Genomic DNA, 21,924 nt, shown 5'->3' on the forward strand with positions numbered 1-21,924 from the left:
TATAACGTGCCAATACTAGTATAACCGTTAACGTTTATACTAAGTGAGAACTATTCATAAAAATGACTGGCTAAAAACAATAACAAAGAGATCATGACGTCAATATCGTTCTATCTATAATGTCTGCCCTCTTGCGTATGTAAAAACCGTCTAAAGGCAGCATTCAGCGTTCAATGGGAAAAAAATAATGTAACGAAAATAGATGTAGTTAATATGGCTCTTAAAGTTAAAGTGAAACAATACACATGTTTCGTCTTTGATCTGCGTCAGGTGACGACAAAACACGCAGATAATGATAATATAATGAATCAAATTATGAAGGGGGAATAAAGGAGGAGGGGGAGGGGTGATCTAATTTCAATTTAATGTCATTTCCTTTTCTCTATATCGCTCCCTTTATATATCCGAAGATCATGGGTTTAAGCCCTATGTCTGCACTTTTTTAAAAAGTAGAAAAGCGCCTAGATGTCATGATGTGGTCCAGATCCTTTACAGTGTAAGAAGTTAAGGACCAAAACATTTGTTTGAAGGGGTTTCTTCTCTAAAGGCTTCCTGTTTTAGCTCTACATGACCTTCTTGTTGGTTAGAAATAAGATATTTCTATGAAAAATGCTTTGACCATATCTTTTAATGACTGTTCGATACTGAATATACTTTCCTCGTTGTTGTTGTTTTTTTTTGTTGTTTTTTTTTTTTTTTTGGTGTGGCTTATGCTGAGATGGTGTTTTAAAGAAAGGGTTTAATACCTTGTCCAAAAGCTGCTTTAAATACCAGCAATATCAGTATTTGGACACAAAATGTTTAAAACGATATGGCAAAAGTATATGACAAATGTTCCAGAAAAACAATCAAACAATGATTAAATCCATAACATAATTTGGTTTCCTTGAATTTACATCACGAGCTTATAACGAAAAAGATGACTTGCACCTGGCTGACAGAATAATATCTCTAATTCTAATGCTATTTCTCTGATTGATCCATCCAAAGAAGTGCCTTATTCTTTATCAAATCATCAGTAAATCCACAATGATCTAGAAGATCTGTATTCATTGATTATTTGATAAAGTTATTTTAAATACTGACATCTTTCACTAAATGCATTATTGAATTTGTCTAGTTATTTTTCTCTTCTCGTGAAAATATTATATCATAATAAGGGACCGCAATTTTAACAAAGAATTTGCGCCCCAGAAGAAAAGGGAGTCAACCCTGACACAAATGTTAAATTAGAATGAAAAAATAAAATGAGCAGCTGATATTGGTTTTATATGAACATGAAAATGTGTGTGTGTGTGTGTGTGTGTGTGTGTGTGTGTGTGCGTGTGCGTGTGTGCGTGTTTGTGCGTGATGCAGTGTCAAAGAAAACAAAGAAAAGTATGTGGGTAAAAAATCCTTTAAAAAAACAGTAGGCCTCGACTAAGGTCTGAACCTCACCCCTCCTGATTACCAACAATATTTCAAGCCATTCCTCTAAATACAACAGCTGTGAAGATGTAAGTGATCAGATTAATAAGAGAGATTAAGCTCTATCATCCTGACGAGGACTTGGGCATCCAAAGATCAGCATTGCCACAAAATAAACAGGTATCCTATACACCAAAGCAAAAATTCTTCTCTGTGTCTCAGAAATATGTAAAATAATAAAGACTTTCTTCGACACCAACCTGATATCTGAGTCAATTGGGGAAAAAAAAGATTATCGGATTGAATCCACAAAGAGGAATCAGTCGTGAAATAAGACAAACCAAGACTTAGCTTGATCCAAAGACAAAAGTGAATGAATGATTATGTCCGCTGAAAACCACGTCTACCCCAAAGGACTTTTATTACGAGAGTAAGTTTGACAATTCAGACACATCACGCTATTCGATTCTGATAAGAATAGGTTGTGATATGGAATGAATTAAAAAACGTCACCCAAATTTACGGACAACTTAGGTCGCATCAAAAGGATTTAAATTATAATATATTGACCGAAGAAAATGAATGCCAATGTTGAAGAGTGCGCTAAAACTATATGAAAAGTAAAGCAAACATGCATAACAAACAATAACAAACACAAAAACAGGATGCACAATAAATATTTTGAAAAAAAAAAAAAACAGAGAGAGAGAGAGGGGGGGGGGGAAGAGAGAGAACAAGACAAAACAAATGGGCATACACATATCAGATATAAAAATTATGTTTTGCTTTATAACTTTCGAGATGAGGATTAAATCTATATTATGTGTTCGGCCTAACGCGCACGAATCTTCGCTTATGATGGAAAAATTAAATAAAACATGGGGAAAACTACTTTAAGACAGTTTATTAGAGGAAACATAATTGGGCATTCTTTTAAAGTTCAGCAATGATCCTGTTCAATAAAATTGGCATTTAAGAGCAGTAAAATTAGGTGCCCCAAACGTAAACAATAACAAGTTGCTAGTGATTTTTGTTAGGGACCGGAATAATTTACGCACAATATAGGTCTCCCAATTTTGTAGTTTGAGTTGTAGGCAATACACTTTCAGTATTGAAAATATGTTTACATAATAAAATCAAACAGTTGCAGAAATAATAATATAAGGCTAAATTATTCGGAAAACCAGGCTCCGAATAATTCTCGTCTTGTTCACACCAGCGCAATAATTTGCTCTGGTCTAAAAATAGATAGACTGTAACTTTTGATAAATTTTACCCTTTGTTCCATAAAATATCCATATCTAGACATTATTTGATGCATGATCGAGTATTTATGAATATGTGTTTCTTTTGCCACCTAACAGCCAAACTTTAAAGGTTATTTTTTTTTCTTCTATAATTTACATTGGAACGTGAGCTGTCAAGACAGGAACATGTGGTTTGCCATGTGCTTCTAGACCTTTGTTTACGTTTGGGGCACCTAATTTTACTGCTCTATACTAAAATTATGACCAGGGTTTGCTTTGACAATAATAATTTAACCCCCCCCCCCCCCCCCCCCCCAAAAAAAAAAATACATTTAAAAGATAATATGTGGTGAGAGATCCAAATAAATCTTGAACCAAGTTACAGCTCGCAAGTTGTAAGATACTGAAATGAGCATCACAGTCTATAATTTTTTAATCAAGGAACTAAGACTAAACACCTCAGGTTCTATAAATTAGGGTACTTAGTTTCGAGGCTACTATCTTAGATTATTCAAGTGCGAGATCGATATTACCGATTTCAATTATAGCCCGTTTCTAGTGCAACAAGAAAGAGAGAAAATAATACCAGATATAATTTGAGGTTGAAAACCAAAATGTCTAAACAGGTTACTTGATTTCGATTCCAGAATAGGACCTCTCGACGTGTTGGCTATTAATGTGCAACGTCGGCGTTTTGGATCATCGTTGTTGTAATGGAAAGACTCTTAAGGCAGCGCAAAATATTGTCCATATTTATAGAGCCAAGCCCATAACTGATTTTGGTTACCAGACCTGCAAATAATATTATGTGCACATCGGTCTATCTCTCATATTTAAGTACCACCATTACAAGCCGTTAAAAAAAATAAAAATCCTTAGTTTGCTGATTACATAATTTCTATTCAATTTTGGATATTTCCCTACGTGCAAATATTTACAGGTCTGATTACCGAACACAATTATGGGCTAGACCTAGCATTTAACCTTGACGTAATGGACAATATTTTGCGTTGGTTTGAGAGTATTTTAATTACAAAAACGAGCCCATAATAAGGGTTATCAGACCTGCAAATAACTATACGTTGATATTTCAATGTGTAAGTGTCTACTTAAAAAACAAAAAAAAAAACAAAACAAACATACACACACAATAATAATGATGATGATAATAATAATAATAATAATAATAATAATAATAATAATAATAATAATAATAATAATAATAATAATAATAATAATAATAATAACATAATAATAATAATAATAATAATAATAATAATAATAATAATAATAATAATAATAATAATAATAATAATAATAATAATAATAATAATAATGATGATGATAATGATAATAATAATAATAATAATAATAATAATAATAATAATAATAATAATAATAATAATAATAATAATAATAATAATAATAATAATAATAATAAGCCAAACACGCACACACAAGAATAAAAACAAATAAAAAACAAATTTAAAAAAAAAACAAAACAAAAAAGCAAAAAGTAAAAAAAAAAAGAAAGAAAAAAAAAAAGAATGAAAGAAGGAAAGAACAGAGACAGGTTAACGCTGAGGTAGAATTGTGTCGAACCCCAAAATTTTGGTTTTGAGTTGTCGGTGTCTTTTTTTTTCTTCTTTGAGCAGGAAACATCTCCTTTAGATAGTATGCGCTTGGCTAAGAAGCTCATAACATTGCCATCCCGAAGTATAACGGACCAACACACAAAGCTGTGTGTATCCATGAACGTTTATAGTCGGGTTAAAACAGTTCAGTGAGCATTACTCATAAACCCGGATGCCAAAAAACAATAACAAATACCTGAGTGACGTCATCTTCGAACTATCTATAACTTACTTTGTGGCGCTGGATTGTAACTGATGCCTGGGTGATCGCATTTTTTGTGGTAGACTTTTAAGATAATTATCTCTTTAGGATGAATGAAGGGGTTTTCTTTTGTATAACATGTTAATCAAACCGGTCGGCAAAAAGCCGATCCATATTCGGTGATAACGTTCAGAAACAATGCCCTGCTTGCTACGGTCAACCATCGCCTGGCATTGGTCAAACGCAAACACACACACACACACACACACAAATGGAACGGGACACACACACACACACACACACACACAAATGGAACGGGGCACACACACACACACACACATCGTGGCCACGCACACATACGCATGTGTGTGTGTGTGTGTGTGTGTGTGTATGTATGTGCATAAAATAGAGATTGAAGCCGCGATGTGTGATCATGCCTAATAAACGGAACGAAATTGACGTCAGTCAGCTCTTTGTTATTGTTTTTAGACAGCAATTTTGCTGATTACTTCTCACTTGTGAAAAACTTATATTGGAATCAAACAGCGTGTGTCAAACTGGATAATGAAACATCGGACTTCTTTAACATCGAGAAGGGAGTAAGACAAGGTTGCGTCTTATCACCGGACCTTTTTAACATATATAGTGAAATAATATTCAAAGAAATTGAAGATATGAAAGGCGTCGTCGTTGGAGGGCAGAATATGAATAGCTTAAGATACGCAGACGATGGTACTCCGATGGCCTACTCTCCAGAACACGTGCAGAAAATTTTAGATATAGTGGTGTGCAAAAGTGAAGAGATGGGCCTGAAACTAAATATTAAGAAAACCGAATGTATGGTGGTCTCAAAGAATGACAACAACGCGACCTTCCAAAGAAGAGACCATCATACAAGTAAAGAAATTTAAATATTTAGGCACTATCATCATCCATGACGCACGCGACATAGAGGATATAAAACAAAGATGTTGTTTATTTTGTTTTTTGTTTTTAAGGGTTTTACGGCGCTTGCAACACATTTAGGTTATATCAGCGCCAGTAAAACGGAAGAAAATGGGATAGTAAAAAGTTCTAGAATTACAATTAAAGCATCCAAGAAAAAGTAAGACAAAGGGGAGCTGGGACCAAATAGGGATCAGATGTAGATTCCAAGAGCATACCATCAATGTACTTAGTTTGATATAACCAATAAGTCTCATCTGGACACAAGCACGGCCCCCACTAAGAGGAATACACTCAAATTCTTACATTATAAATTATAACAAATATAATAATACATAACAGAGAGATGATTTACAAGGAAAATAATATCATCTCCCAAAGCAATAACTATGCATTTGACTGTCCCCCCCCCCCCCCCCCCCCCACCCCAACCAGGACCCCGACCAGGCCAGGACAAAACCAAGCAATCTCATTCTAAGACAAAGACAGAATGCAAGTTGGAAAACAGATATAGGGGGATAGAAGACGCAGTAAGTGCCTCCCTGCCCACTATGGGGGGTCAGGAACCCCACCCAGTAAAACAAAGAATAGCAATAGCAAAAAACGTGTTCCATAAAATGCGACCAGTTGTGTCAAACAACAACCTAAACTTGAAGACCAGAATGAAAGTAGTAGAAACATATGTTATAAGTACCCTTTTATACGGTTGTGAAACGTGGACGCTTGACAAAGAATGTACTAGTGCCGCGCTGAGGACCGGACCGAGGACCGGTCCCACGGTCTTTTAGCTGTGAACCGTGGTCCAGTCCCAAAGAGGAAGACCGCCGGCGGTCCTCACTTCTTATCACCTTTCAACGGTCTGGCGCCATACTACTTCCCCAGCGATTCGTTGCCTCGGTCCTTTGCCTATCTTCCACCAATCACCACCCATCCCACTTAATTAATCGCACCCACCCCCCTTTGCCATACACTAAACGACACAGACGACCATAGAGGCAGACGACCACCTCCCTCCACTCCGCAAACCGCCCTTTCGTGTGTGAGATGGGGGGGGGGGGGGGGGGGGGAGAACAGGAGGCGCACGCCTTGGACGATTCCATTATACGGGGTAAATTTCAAAATTTACTACACCATAATGATCGCAATGACAATGATCTATGATGAAGGCATGACCCCTCTTCTCTAATGGGTTATTGTTTGAAATGTATGTGACTACTAAAGATGTGTGTGTGTGTGTGTGTGTGTGTGTGTGTGTGTGTGTGTGTCTCAAACCTAGCAAGTTGCAAGTCTGATTTTTTGTTTTCTTTTGTCCATCTCTTGTCGCCACTCCTTTCTATCGCATTGTTGTCATTTAAAATAATACAATAATATTAAAATTTTCGTTTGGTGTTTTAACTAATCAAATAATATGAGTTTCATTAGTTTCTTCCTTCCAAAAAAAAAAACCAGTTATAACGTCTGTATTTTTAAAAGGTCCAATAGAATATTTGGGGACCCCGATAGCTCAGTTGATAGAGCACTCTCTTTATACGCAAAGGGCCAGAGATCGATCCCGGGTGCAGTCGAGTTTTTTTCTGAATCCCTGTCTACTCAGCAGTGAATGGGTAGCTGGGTTTGTTAGATCTGGCGAAAAGTCACCATCGACCCCACTTATTACTTATTACTTATTACCGCATCCACCCCCTCTTATTATAACTTCACGTCTCTCTCTTACTCTTCAATGCTCGCTGCCCTCTCATGTGTATGTGTGTGTGTGTGTGTGTGTGGGGGGGGGGTAGGAGTTGCGTGTGTGTATAAACGCCACGAACAACTCGATCAACGCCTTGGGTGATTCCATTATCTCCGTTAATGGGGATAAATTTCAAATTTTATTCACGCTAAATTATCGAAGTAACAATGAAGTACTGTGATCAAATAAAGAAGGCATCACCCCTCTTCTCTAATTAGGTTACAATTTGAAATGAGTGTGACTACTCCGTGTGTTTTACTCCTGTTGACCACGGTTTTCATCGTGTAGCGGTCTTTAACGGTTCAAGAATGAACGATCCCATGGTCCCAAAGGTCAAAACGGTCTCTCAGGAATGTTCAATGTCGAAAAGGACCGCCGGTCCTAGGACCGGTCCTTGCGGCTTTCATTTCCCAGGGACCGTAGGACCGTGGTCCTTAAGCTTGCCAAGGACCGCCCCGCACTAGAATGTACGAGGAGGTTAGAGGCATTTGAGATGTGGGTGTATAGAAGAATGTTGAGGGTATCATGGACAGACAGGTGTACGAACGAGGAAGTGTTGGAGAAGGTGAGAAAGGGAAGAATACTGATCGATAACATCAGAAAGAGGCAGTTACGCTTTCTGGGACATGTGTGGAGAAGAGACGGAAAAGAAAAGTTGGTAACAACAAGATATGAAGTGAGTAGAAAAGTGCCAGAAGACAATAGAGAATAAAAATTTTTTTCGCGGCGGTGGTGGGGTTTGAACCTGCGACCTTATTGGTACGACAACTCCGCCTGGCAGGTGAGAGCGTGGCTCTACCGTGTGAGCTATCCACGAACACAAAAATATTCGTTTCAAACCCAAAGTCATTTCTAGATCCCTCTCTCACCCACTTCTTGAGATCGCCGATTCGTTCACCACCATCGCGAAGTAATTTTGACCAGCAGTTAAGCTTAATAGCCAATATTCTCATCACAAACATATAACATAGAAACGATTGAGACATTGAGTATGCTCCGGTGTATGGGTGAATTTTTAATTCAGAAAAGTGAGTGGAGCAGGCACTTATGTTGGTAACAACAAGATATGAAGTGAGTAGAAAAGTGCCAGAAGACAATAGAGAATAAAAATTTTTTTCGCGGCGGTGGTGGGGTTTGAACCTGCGACCTTATTGGTACGACAACTCCGCCTGGCAGGTGAGAGCGTGGCTCTACCGTGTGAGCTATCCACGAACACAAAAATATTCGTTTCAAACCCAAAGTCATTTCTAGATCCCTCTCTCACCCACTTCTTGAGATCGCCGATTCGTTCACCACCATCGCGAAGTAATTTTGACCAGCAGTTAAGCTTAATAGCCAATATTCTCATCACAAACATATAACATAGAAACGATTGAGACATTGAGTATGCTCCGGTGTATGGGGTGAATTTTTAATTCAGAAAAGTGAGTGGAGCAGGCACTTATGTTGGTAACAACAAGATATGAAGTGAGTAGAAAAGTGCCAGAAGACAATAGAGAATAAAAATTTTTTTCGTGGCGGTGGTGGGGTTTGAACCTGCGACCTTATTGGTACGACAACTCCGCCTGGCAGGTGAGAGCGTGGCCAAAGGTCAAAACGGTCTCTCAGGAATGTTCAATGTCGAAAAGGACCGCCGGTCCTAGGACCGGTCCTTGCGGCTTTCATTTCCCAGGGACCGTAGGACCGTGGTCCTTAAGCTTGCCAAGGACCGCCCCGCACTAGAATGTACGAGGAGGTTAGAGGCATTTGAGATGTGGGTGTATAGAAGAATGTTGAGGGTATCATGGACAGACAGGTGTACGAACGAGGAAGTGTTGGAGAAGGTGAGAAAGGGAAGAATACTGATCGATAACATCAGAAAGAGGCAGTTACGCTTTCTGGGACATGTGTGGAGAAGAGACGGAAAAGAAAAGTTGGTAACATCTGGGATGATCGAAGGAAAGAGAGCTAGAGGAAGACAAAGAATGACTTATCTAAATAACCTAAGAATGGCCAAATGTGACTTAAAAAGCAACACAGATTTCATGCGCACCGCAGAGGATCTTGATTCGTGGAGACAGCTGACCGGCAACGTGCTCAAGAGCACAAGTCACGATGGATGATGATGACTTCTCACTAAATTATATCAATCAGACTAAAAATGTTCAAGGTTACATTCAGTTTTTTTTGTGGGTGTGTTGGTACATTATATCCGACTGGCGGATGTTGTGAGTATTTTACTTAATTGCATAACAACAATTTATTACTGCAAAGAGGCAGCTGTAAAATTGGTCACAAGGTTTATCACTACCACTGTTTCTGCTTGGTCAGCACGACTCTGAAGACTTCTATCTAAGCCTTTTTCATCATCATCATCATCATCATCATCATCATCATCATCATCATCATCATCATCATCATCATCATCATCACCACCACCACCATCACATCATCATCTTCATCATCATTATTATCATCAACATCATCATCATCATCACCATCATCATCATCATCATCATCATCATCATCATCATCATTATTATTATTATTATTATTATTATTATTATTATTATTATTATTATTATTATTATTATTGTCATTATCATATCATCATCATCATTATCTTTAACATTTAATTTTTCTTTTTGTTCTGATTTTTTAATGGACTTATCCAAAAAGAGGAAGTGAATCTTAGCGATCTAATGGAAAAACATGGAAAAGGCGACGATGGTTGATTGAAAAAAAAAAAGTTGATTGAAATGTAAATGAAAATTAGTCATCTCCAAAAATCAGCCTTTCTTGACTTTAGGTCGTAGCTCAAACTTCTTTGATAATAGATATGATACTATTAACTCATGAACACTTACTCGATGATCTTTCTTGCAATTTCCCTTTTCTGTTGTATAGCACTGTATTAAATTTATATTTTCATTTTAGGCTATGGGCTTAAATGAACGCTCATTTATTTTTCAATAAATGAAATAATTGAAAATATCTAATGTAAAGAAATGTTTAGCTCTTTCTGATAACCCAATCTGGTAATCTATCTAATTTCCTTCCTCCCAAAAAAGTGACTCATTTATTTTCTATTTAAACGTTCACTGGTGCTCTACAGATTGACTGCTTTCTATTACGTTTTAAAGGAGGAGGAGGAGGAGTGGACAAGACCAAACGATACTCATCAGATATCTTGAAAAAACTAGAAAAAATCACATCATATTTTGATTGGTTTACTGTAGTCTATAATATGAATATGATCCATAATTTTGAAAAGCATTAAAAACAACAGCTTATGGCTTTAAGACGCTGTGTACTCGATCTAAAATCGTAATATATTCTATTTAACTCTCCTAAATTCACGGTCACAAAATGCTTTTGCTTTTATATCCAATCGGGGATGGTAGATTTGTTGTAGTTACTTGATGCTTGATGTTATCTGAAATATGGAAAAATATTGAGATATAAATTTAGACAAGAATTAGGGCAATATGAATTTCCAAGCTTTCAATAAATCTGGGGGCGTTTTAGATAACACTGAAGTAGTTGCAATATGCAGAGCGTTGAAAGTTGACAACCTTAAATTACTGTGCATTCGAGAATGCGAAATTGACGATGAAGACTTATATCGGATTTTGAAACTAGCTGGTACTTGTAAATCCCTCCTTCAGTTAACTTTAAACGTTGGAATTGTGAGCAACTTCCATCATGTAGAATTGTTAGCACATTGTATCAAGACCAACAAAAGCTTGACAGGCTTGCAGTAAGTATTTTAAGTATTTGTCCCTATCGAAATGCTATTGTCGTGAATGGATTTTTACATCTCATTCACGATGAGGAAATAAAATAAATAAATAATATGCCCGAGGCATGAATCTCCACCGAAGTGGGCAGTTCCCGATTTATAATTCAGAAAAGTGAGTGGAGCAGGCACTTATGTTGGTGACAACAAGATATGAAGTGAGTAGAAAAGTGCCAGAAGACAATAGAGAATAAAAAAATTTTTCGCGGCGGTGGTGGGGTTTGAACCTGCGACCTTATTGGTACGACAACTCCGCCTGGCAGGTGAGAGCGTGGCTCTACCGTGTGAGCTATCCACGAACACAAAATATTCGTTTCAAACCCAAAGTCATTTCTAGATCCCTCTCTCACCCACTTCTTGAGATCGCCGATTCGTTCACCACCATCGCGAAGTAATTTTGACCAGCAGTTAAGCTTAATAGCCAATATTCTCATCACAAACATATAACATAGAAACGATTGAGACATTGAGTATGCTCCGGTGTATGGGGTGAATTTTTAATTCAGAAAAGTGAGTGGAGCAGGCACTTATGTTGGTAACAACAAGATATGAAGTGAGTAGAAAAGTGCCAGAAGACAATAGAGAATAAAAAATTTTTTCGCGGCGGTGGTGGGGTTTGAACCTGCGACCTTATTGGTACGACAACTCCGCCTGGCAGGTGAGAGCGTGGCTCTACCGTGTGAGCTATCCACGAACACAAAATATTCGTTTCAAACCCAAAGTCATTTCTAGATCCCTCTCTCACCCACTTCTTGAGATCGCCGATTCGTTCACCACCATCGCGAAGTAATTTTGACCAGCAGTTAAGCTTAATAGCCAATATTCTCATCACAAACATATAACATAGAAACGATTGAGACATTGAGTATGCTCCGGTGTATGGGGTGAATTTTTAATTCAGAAAAGTGAGTAGAGCAGGCACTTATGTTGGTAACAACAAGATATGAAGTGAGTAGAAAAGTGCCAGAAGACAATAGAGAATAAAAATTTTTTTCGCGGCGGTGGTGGGGTTTGAACCTGCGACCTTATTGGTACGACAACTCCGCCTGGCAGGTGAGAGCGTGGCTCTACCGTGTGAGCTATCCACGAACACAAAATATTCGTTTCAAACCCAAAGTCATTTCTAGATCCCTCTCTCACCGATTTACTAAGTACACATACCTAGATTTTGATTATCCGTTAGGAACGTTTGCTGTAGATTCAAATGGTCAAAGAGCGAGTAAGCGGTGACTGCCGCTTATATACGGTGGCCAACAAGATATGACGTCACAATCACAAACGGAACATCATGACAACAACTCACAACAGCCTCGATCGAGATACTACACACCAACACACAAACACACAACATAAAAAGGCATACTGTTCCCTACATTCCTCCCCCTTCTAAAACAAACCTCATTCTCCAGTTTGACATCCTATAACGAAAAAAAAAGACTTCTTACCTTATGAGGCGTTGCTCCAATTGAGCCATAAAACAGGGGAAATAACAACAAACAATAAATCTCCCTTCCCGGGGGCTTGAAAACTTGAAATAAAAATCCACAGGGGGTACAATGAATTTCCCTAGAAAAACTTGAAATAAAAAATAAAAATCCGCACAACATTACTGAAAATATCCATATCAGAACATAGTACTTATGAAAGTTGGACCAAAATTAATAAAAGATAACATGTTAGGAGGGATGTAATATTTTAAATTTCATTGGGAATATAAGCAATCAAAATTGTAAGACAATATCGGTGGTTGCTTGCTGCACTTGTAAATGGGTGGATATGTCTCATTTTTTCTTTAAAACAATGCAGCTGAAAATTGAGCTTATTTAGTATTTACATTATTGCTAACAGGATAGGGGAGCTCTTTATTAATTGATTGACAAGATGATGATGACCAGGGATAATGTCAGAATTTTTTTTATTTTTTTTTTTTTAAAGCATAGTCGGAACCATGTCCGTTACCAATTCATGTTAATGTCTATAATACAGGTCCTGCCAGAAGGTGGTATCCATCATCATTTTGAAGCTTATGCTTCTGACTCACCTGATCGAGGTAGTAAAATACCTTCTGATGTATAGCCATCATTCCCTCCCTCGCCTGCTTGAGGTGATCACCCATGTGTTCATGTTATCAGTTCATTAGGGGTACCACTACCGTGGTTTCCTGGCCCACATGGTCGTCGTGGTACCCTCATGGGTTCTTTCTCACATCTTGGCTTATTCTGATTCCATCATGTTGGGTCGGGTTCGCCATTATCAGATGGGCCTCTGGGTAGCTCTCTCCCTTCCTTGCCTTCGATTCCGAGGGGTACCATCCCTGGTATCATCAGGTCTCTGGGTTCAGGGGGGCTTACACCGGGTATCATCAAGCCTGTGATTCTGAGGGGTTCCAACCCTGGTATCATCAGGTCTTGGGTTCAGGGCACCTTTTTCAGCTGTCATCAAACCTGTGATTGCTTGGGGTGTCATCAGGCTCCCTGTGCAGGGTTTTTCTGCTCCAGGTGTCTCTAGTAGTCCCTTGTGCCCTTGAGTCATCATGATGTGAGAAGTTTCTTGGTGGGGAGGTGAAACCTCTACCCTTTGATGGGGAGGTGAAAGTGTCACCTCTACCCCTTCTCCTTCAGCCTTTGATCCCACCAGGCTGAGCTTCCCTGGTATTTTCTTTGGAATTGAACCCCTTCATCACCGTCACTGCCATGTTGACAGTGGTGGCATCGACTCGTTGCTATTCTGCTCAGTTGATACAGACCGTGATGTTGCTCCAGACAGTCATACATACTTTGTTGTTTCTTTCCATGGTCTGGGGTTTTTTGTTTTTTGTTTCTTTTTTTTTTTTTTTTACATAGCAACAGAAATGAGTCATGACAGAGTTTGAGGCTTCTTGATTTACCATTCTTCTTAAAGTTTGTGTCTGTTTTTTACACATAACAGTGCACCGAAGATTAAATCCACAATGATGTTGGCAGGACTGATCAGGATTGCATTTAGTTATAAAAACGTCTTTAATTTTTAATTTCTGTCTTCAAAGTGCACTTTTTGCCTCTTCTAATTCCATAGTCGAATTTCATCTTTTCAACTCTGTCTTCAGTGGTTTTCTAGCCGTCTTGTGAGCTTGCTTAAAACAATTTCTAACATTTCACCAATAATTACCCCTCTTCCTTTATGGGTTTAGGCATAAGCTCAAATTCTTTGTTGTAAAAACTATCTGTTATTGACTGCACTGCAGATGACGGAAGCAATTAGTAATATATATTCTTCCTGGGTATGTAGCTTCATAACGTCACCATAATTTTTTTTTTTTTTTTCTTCTCTCGCTCGTCTTGACCATCTGTCATTGGTCAGAGCGGTGGTTCAGGTCGTGTGCATTTAGAGGCAGGAAATAAATGACCTGAATAAGAATTCTTAACAGCTGCTAATTACTTTCAATGTGGTGGTGATTGAAGTGATCTGATTGGTGAGAGTTTATTTGTATCTTTGTTGAGGGCCATAGAATGCCATTCTCAACGTATGTCATGGGTATCCCAATGTATTAGAATTGTTAGGTCCTGGCCTCTCATATTTACTTTTATATTTTAACCACAATGAGCAGCCTTAAGTTACACATTGACATCATTTGAGGATATGCTTACACACAAATCCAAATCTCTTGGAAGTGGCAATTTCAGCAGTTTATTCTCCATCACTTCATTCGTCTAAAGTGGTCATCTTGAAGGAAGAAGAGATTCGGGCCTATTGTATAATATTATTGTGCAGCGTTTAGTCTTGTCTGTTGGGCATGGAGCTGAGATGTTTTAAGATTGAAAGACGATCATCAAAATATTTTCCAAGGACAAGGGTATCATTCTTCATCACAATAGGGTTTTACGATCTGTTCTTTATTTTGGCTAGACCGATTTACATTGTGTCTTCAGTCGTTGGTCTGCTGGGCAAGGTTTTCCTCAGTTTGTTCATTTCAATAAAATTCGTACAGTCAGAAGAGTAGGGGCACAAATCGCTCATAGTCACATCTGTTTTGTGCCTCAAAAAACTGGGTCCTCTTTACTTGCCCTTGTTTGAACTGGGATCAATTTCAAGCTCAATCTGATCCCTGTCCGTTTGGCGCCTTGTCTTCCTTTGGGCGACCTTTCATGGAACAGTCTCTAGCATAGTGGTCTTGACTTCCACAAGTAAAACAAGCGCCTGGAGATGGGGTATTAGAGCGTGATCTTGGGCGTGTGCGCCGGGCATCTCCCTGGAACCTTTCCAAAACTTGAGACTGGAGTGTGATCAAGGTATCTAATTTGTTTAGAGTCTGTTCATGCATGCTCAACATTTTCTTAAACATCATTTCCACACTGCTGTCCGACCTTTGTTGAGCGCCTGCTGCCCTGTTGGTAGAGTTGCGAGTCACTGCTCTAACACAGTTATAATCATCAAGCTCTTCCGAATCTGACTCTGTTTCTGGCTCATAGCGATTCACCGCTTGGATAGTAGGCTCTCTGAATCGTACTGTGTTTCCAGAGGTGCTTGCCTTATCTCTTCGTGAACGCCATCCAGTTTGTTGAGAGTTCCTAAATAGCTTATAGGTTCGAAGGGCTTGATCCATGGTGGCACATTCTTGACATGCGATATATTGTGCAGCTTTTACATCATTTAGCCCCGTCACAAAATGGGCCACTACTTGTGCCTCCAAGTGGTGTGGGGATTATCCTGGGAAAGCTTGGAGTGCCAGTTCCCACAGTCTGTCTGTGTAGTCCAGAACATCCTCCTTCTCGGCCTGGATGGTACTGTTGAATTGTATCAATGCTGCATGTTGCAGTTGTTGGCCGCCAAATCTATTCCTTAAAGCCCCATATGCTTCCTCAATATTTGTGAAGACTGTTGATTGGTGGATACGCGATAGGTAATCCGCGGCTTTTCCCTCCAATGCTAAGTTTAAGAAATACAGTTGATCACGAAGATGCTGGATATCATGATACTTCAAAAAATTTTGGAAACTGTATACGAATGTGTCCCATCTTCCAGTTCCATCAACGATATTGATCTTGGTAGCTGCACTCTGGATGGGGGAAGCATGTAGGAGTATTCATTTGGCATCTCATAGTTGGGCTTGTTATCAGGGTTGCGGGATGCAAACGGGACGTCACGATATGGCAACTGTCTTGCTTCGTCTCTCCACTTCTGACGTTCGTTGTACATATCAATCACATTTTGGACATCACTGTACATCGGGGGCATCCTTCCTGATGGCATCGTATGCGCTGTCCTACTTTGCCTTACTGGATCTCTTCTACTCCTTTGCTCCTCTCTCATGTGCATTGGTGCTACATCTTCCTCTGAGAAGTGGAGGTAGGGATCCCTCTTGCGAATATTCACCGGGTCATAACCTTTACCTTGGAGATCCCCCTTAAAGGGATCCTGACCAAGTTTACCCCCCTGTGAAAAAGGCACCCCTTCTTGATCGAACAGCGGAAAAGTTGCTCGGCGTGATATGCTTGGTGAGTCGTGAAACTCTTCACATGGGAAAAGTCTCATATCGCCATTTTGATTTACACCTGAAGCATCATTCGCCTTTCCTCGCGACTTATCAGTAGCAACCATTTCGGGTTGCGAAACGGCTCGTCGAGCGAGGTTTTTTGGTTCGAACGGTTCACCCCGCAGGTCTACGTTACTGCTACTCAAGTTATCCAACGGGCATGATTTATCCGGGGTACTAGCCTGGGAAGCTGCGGCAGCTGGTTCCTCAGGATTTACCCAAGCACTGGTAGACGGAACCGCAAAATCAAAAAGATCTAACATTTTGATGTTAGCAACCTTATCTTCCAAATCGTCTCTAGTTAGAAAACCCTTCTGAGCACGCAGGTCTAACACTTTGCGAGTCAGTGACTTGCTGATCAATGAAGATCTGGCAAGATCTTTGGATGAGATTGAGTTGATCATGATTTTTGAATCCATTTTAAATGAACTGAAACAATATGAATAGATTTTGTCTCAGTGAAACTGCTCACATGGATTGAATCTAGGCCATAGCCAACTTTGTGACAATTTAGGGTTTTCTATTCTTGTCATATTAGATTGGGGTATGTAGACAATTTGGTGACTGGGACAGGTAATTTGTGAGCTAAATGTCCCACATATTGGACGGAAAGAGTTTCAGGGAAACGTCCAATAATTAATAGGGGTAGTTAGGAGCATGTAAGTTGAGATGAACGCTTCTGTCTGGTGAGACCCAACTAGCCACCTGTGTAGCTTGGTCAGCTAGTTAGATTTATCACTTACAACTTAGTCTAGTTAGTCTACCTGAGTTGAGTCCAGTTACTGTTGACTTTAAAACTAGAGATAGAGGTAATTGACCAGCAATCTGGGAGCCATGCAATGCATAGGAATAGTACTCCAGATGTCAGTCCTTGAGTCTCTAGTCTCATGCATAAAAGATAAGCACCCTACCCTGTATGCATGGTGGGTCTTGATTAAACTCAGGAGTTTAGACATCGACTTCGCCTTCTGATGGATATGTTTACAGAGTATGGATGTAAAGAGTTCAGATAAACATCCTATACTTAATAGGGGTTGTTAGGAACATGTAAATGAAGATGAACGCTACTGTCTGGTGAGACAAAACTAGCAGCCTATGTAGGTTGTTGAGCTAGTTAAGTGATTTATCACTTACAACTTAGTCTAGTTAGTCTACCTGAGTTGAGTCCAGTTACTGTTGACTTAAGAACTAGAGATAGAGCTGATTGACCAGCAATCTGGGAGCCATGCAATGCATAGGAATAGTACTCCAGATGTCAGTCCTTGAGACTCTAGTCTCATGCATAAAAGATAAGCACCCTACCCTGTATGCATGGTGGGTCTTGATTAACTCAGTTTAGACATAGATTTCGACTTCTGTTGTAATCTTCTGGTGTTATCACTTACAGCTTAGAGACTAGTTAGCTAGTCTACCTGAGTTGAGTCCAGTTACTGTTGACTTTAAAACTAGAGATAGAGGTAATTGACCAGCAATCTGGGAGCCATGCAATGCATAGGAATAGTACTCCAGATAGCAGTCATTTAGACTCTAGTCTCACGCATAAAAGATAAGCACCCTACCCTGTATGCATGGTAGGTCATGATTTATTAAACTCAGGAGTTTAGACATCGACTACGACTTCTTGTGTAAGTAAAAACACCATGACACCTATTTTATGAGTGGTTCACCAGATCAGCAGATAGTTATAAGGAATAATGCATAGTAGGTCTCATCTCCGAGTCATTTAAAGCATAGTCGGAACCATGTCCGTTACCAATTCATGTTAATGTCTATAATACAGGTCCTGCCACAAGGTGGTATCCATCATCATTTTGAAGCTTATGCTTCTGACTCACCTGATCGAGGTAGTAAAATACCTTCTGATGTATAGCCATCATTCCCTCCCTCGCCTGCTTGAGGTGATCACCAAACACACAACATAAAAAGGCATACTGTTCCCTACACTATAATAATACATAATTATTTAATAGTTTAGGTGCACAAGTCCCCCCCCCCCCCCCCACCCCCCAGCTCAAATTGCCTTACGACACTGCAGTGCAGCTGACGCCTGAGTTATTCCAGCTCCCCCTTGGAATACACCCTGAAGACAGAATGCCCTGACTCCTGAGTTCGCAAAATTAATTCCATAGAGACCTTATTATTATTATTTAACTTGTGTGTCGTATTCTTGTTTTTCCTTTAAGTTTTGGTCTCAACGAAAATGTTTGGCCCTGATACCGATAATCATGTAATAATATGAGGTAAAATTTCTCTGAGACAGGGCTATATTATGCAAAACATTTTTTGTTGGTTTTGAACAGCATTCATGGCAGTGAGCTCGGAGACCTGGGCATGAAATTACTTGGACGTGCTATTGCAAACCATCCTGGCATTGTTTCTTTGGATGTTGGAGATTGTAAACTTGGTGATGTCTCCGTAGACGTTCTTTATTCTCTTATGTTACCTGTTAATAACAGACCAGGTAGGACCATTTATTATTTATTCTTAACATTAAAATAACTGGAAGTGAAGTGAAAGTTCACACTTTAAAAAAATTGAAAGTAGCGTGTTACAAGTTACAATGAATGGACTAAGAAGTTATTGAACAAGTTCAGGAATGTCATATTATAATTATCATTCACTATCCAAAAAGATATCACTTTAAGCTTTTACATGTGTGTATTCATTAAGCTATTATTATCGTCTGAATAAGAAGTTATACCATCACGAAGCACTCTCCTACATAGTTGAATATATATATATATATATATATATATATATATATATATATATATATATATATATATATATATATATATATATATATATATATATATATATATATATGGATTAATAAATCGATTAATAAAACATAGAGATCCAAAATGATCTGTGGTTTAACTTTCATCACAATAACAGGGATAACAGAGCTGACAATAAGTGACAATCATCGAATCAGTGCTCTTGGCTGGGCACAGTTTGGAATGTGTCTAGCCAACTGTAATTCATTAAGATGGCTCTTTCTCGATTACAATCACCTTGGTGACTATGGAGCAAGCTGCATACTTACTGGAATCTCAGCCAGTCAGTCAGTTGAGATATTAGATCTTGAAGGGTGTAGCCTTACTGAACATACAGGCCAGGTATTGACTTAAACATTTGTCTTTACTGTCACTTTTTATAGTATCAGTGATCACTAAAATAAAGGGAATTATTGTAAAACCTCTTAATATCATCTCGTAATGGAGTTTGGCAAATTAGGCTTTATAAGAAATGGATTTATCATGAATATACTCGTCATACAGTCCATGCTATCCATCAATTTGGCAATGCAGCATGGAGAGGGGGAGGTACAGTTTAACTGTATTTGTATTTTCATCTGAGAATCTCTTTGATGGGCTTTTCAGTTATATCGTAAATTACTTGGATACATAACTTACATTTTAAAAAAAATCTCTCACATTGTATAATAAAAGAAAAGGAGTTGAATGAATTAGAAATCCGAGACAAATAACAATTAATAATAAAAGAATATGATGGCGGAGGAGGATGGGAAAAATGAGAAGGATCTGATTTTAAATTTGGAGAGATATCACATAAAAGGTAATATGTGTTATAAACTCTTATTGTTACCCTATAATCCTTACTATAAACAACATTGATTAAATATTTAGATGCTTATGCAAAGTTGATCAGTTTATTTCAAATTATCATTATCTTTTATAGGTTATTTTACACATGGTACAAAACCACCTTGGCAGTCTAAGCAGAATAAAGTTGAGTGATAATCGTATACGCAAATCCACAATAGAGGCAATAAAGAAACATATCAGTGAAAACAACTTAGATGAGTCAGATGTTGCCTCCACACTCAACAGTGAATGGGATCATATGTCACGCAGCAGCTCACGGGTAAGTTCAACTGGAATTGACAGCACATGGCAAATGCAAGCTAGTCATTTTTGGTGTTGTCTTCATACATATTAAATCATATTATCATTATTATTATTATTATTATTATTATTATTATTATTATTATTATTATTATTATTATTATTATTATTAATATTATTATTATTATTATTATTATTATTATCATTATTATTATTATTATTATTATTATTATTATTATTATTATTATTATTATTATTATTATTATTATTATTATTATTATTAATATTATTATTATTTTCCTTGAACTACGGTGGTTTCTTCGACGTTTTTGCATGTCCCCAGGAGTTTGAGGAAACTGTGCTGGAGTATAGTAATGTCTCAGGACTATATTCTATCAAACAAATGTTTTGGTGTGATGTAGGAGTGAATGGATAAAAGACAATCCTTGACTAGTTGATTGTTGGTCTTAGAGAAAATATTAAAGTAACAAATTAAGGAGTAAGTGAAAAATAAAAATCTGAGAGGTGTGAATGAAACAGTGCCAGTGCCAGACAAAGCATAAAGAAAAATTCATCTCAAAAAAATAGCCTGCATCGGTTCCTGGGACTATTTTTTTTTGGGGGGGACCATCAACTTGCAAATGTTTGGCGACTGTTAATAGGAAACTTCCAAACCAATTTAATCCAACCACATTTCTACGGCTTCAACATTGAAGAGAGATGAAACATTTGTGTGGTGGGGGCTTGTGTTGGGTTATGGCTTAGTATTAAAATAAATTGTGTGTTAGAAATATTTTCTTATTGTCAGGTCTTCATACCTGTCAAAATTTCTCAGTTTGTCGGGGAGGGAATAACATTGATATTTGCTTAAAATCTTATGCCAATTGTTTAATATATTTTTCACCCCCCCCCCCCCCCCCCCAATTTAAGATTAAGTTGACAAAAATTAGGAATATCTGTGTTGATATTTGGACTAACTGGTAATATATAGAAAAAGTGTTTTTTTTTTCTCAAAAATATTTGGAGAGTGTCCAGATTTTAAATATTTTCAACTGTACCAAGAATTCATTTTAGTTTAAAATGTTTAATAGTTGATTTATACTCGTAGTTTAAGTCATTCTGCCTGTGTATCACAAAATAAAAGATTTATTGAATAGAAACATTTAGTTTCCTTAACATTGCTTTTCACTCAGATTGCTGAACAATTCAGACGCAAGAAATCAAGATCAAGAAGTTCTTCAACATCCTCCTCTTCTTCTTCCTCCTCCTCATCATCGTCATCCTCGTCTTCATCCTCCTCCTCCTCATCATCATCATCATCATCATCATCATCATCATCGTCATCTGGTAGCAGCAGCTCAGAGAGTGACAGTTCTGGCAAAAGCAGTAGCAAGAAGAAAAAAGAAAGTAATAAAAAACAAAAAGATAAAATGAAAAAGGGCAAAGGCAAAAACAAAAATGAAAAAAAGAAGGAAAGTGATGACGATGACGAGAGTGGAAAAGAGAATAAAGCAAAAAAGAAGAAAAAGAAAGATAAAATGAAGAGTAAAAAAGATGAAGACGATAAAAAAAGAAAAAAAGAAAAGAAAAATGAAGAA

The 21,924-nt window shown here is 38.0% G+C and overlaps 1 protein-coding gene across 1 annotated transcript in view; it reads left to right on the top strand.

Moving 5' to 3' along the window:
* Positions 1-10,518: 10,518 nt before the first annotated feature.
* LOC144962908 (uncharacterized) overlaps positions 10,519-21,924 on the top strand; it is a 12,064-nt gene continuing 658 nt past the window's right edge. Inside the window, exons 1-5 of the mRNA XM_078896300.1 lie at positions 10,519-10,903; positions 18,755-18,915; positions 19,353-19,576; positions 20,160-20,345; positions 21,520-21,924. The exon at positions 21,520-21,924 is cut by the window's right edge and continues 658 nt beyond it. Coding sequence (XP_078752426.1) covers positions 10,632-10,903; positions 18,755-18,915; positions 19,353-19,576; positions 20,160-20,345; positions 21,520-21,924 — 1,248 coding nt within the window. The 5' untranslated portion in view covers positions 10,519-10,631. The remainder of the gene's footprint in view (positions 10,904-18,754; positions 18,916-19,352; positions 19,577-20,159; positions 20,346-21,519) is intronic.

This window comes from Berghia stephanieae, chromosome 1, assembly GCF_034508935.2.
Source record: "Berghia stephanieae isolate SIO BIC M18660-M18661 chromosome 1, UCSD_Bste_1.3, whole genome shotgun sequence".
In the NCBI taxonomy this organism is placed as follows: domain Eukaryota; kingdom Metazoa; phylum Mollusca; class Gastropoda; order Nudibranchia; family Aeolidiidae; genus Berghia; species Berghia stephanieae.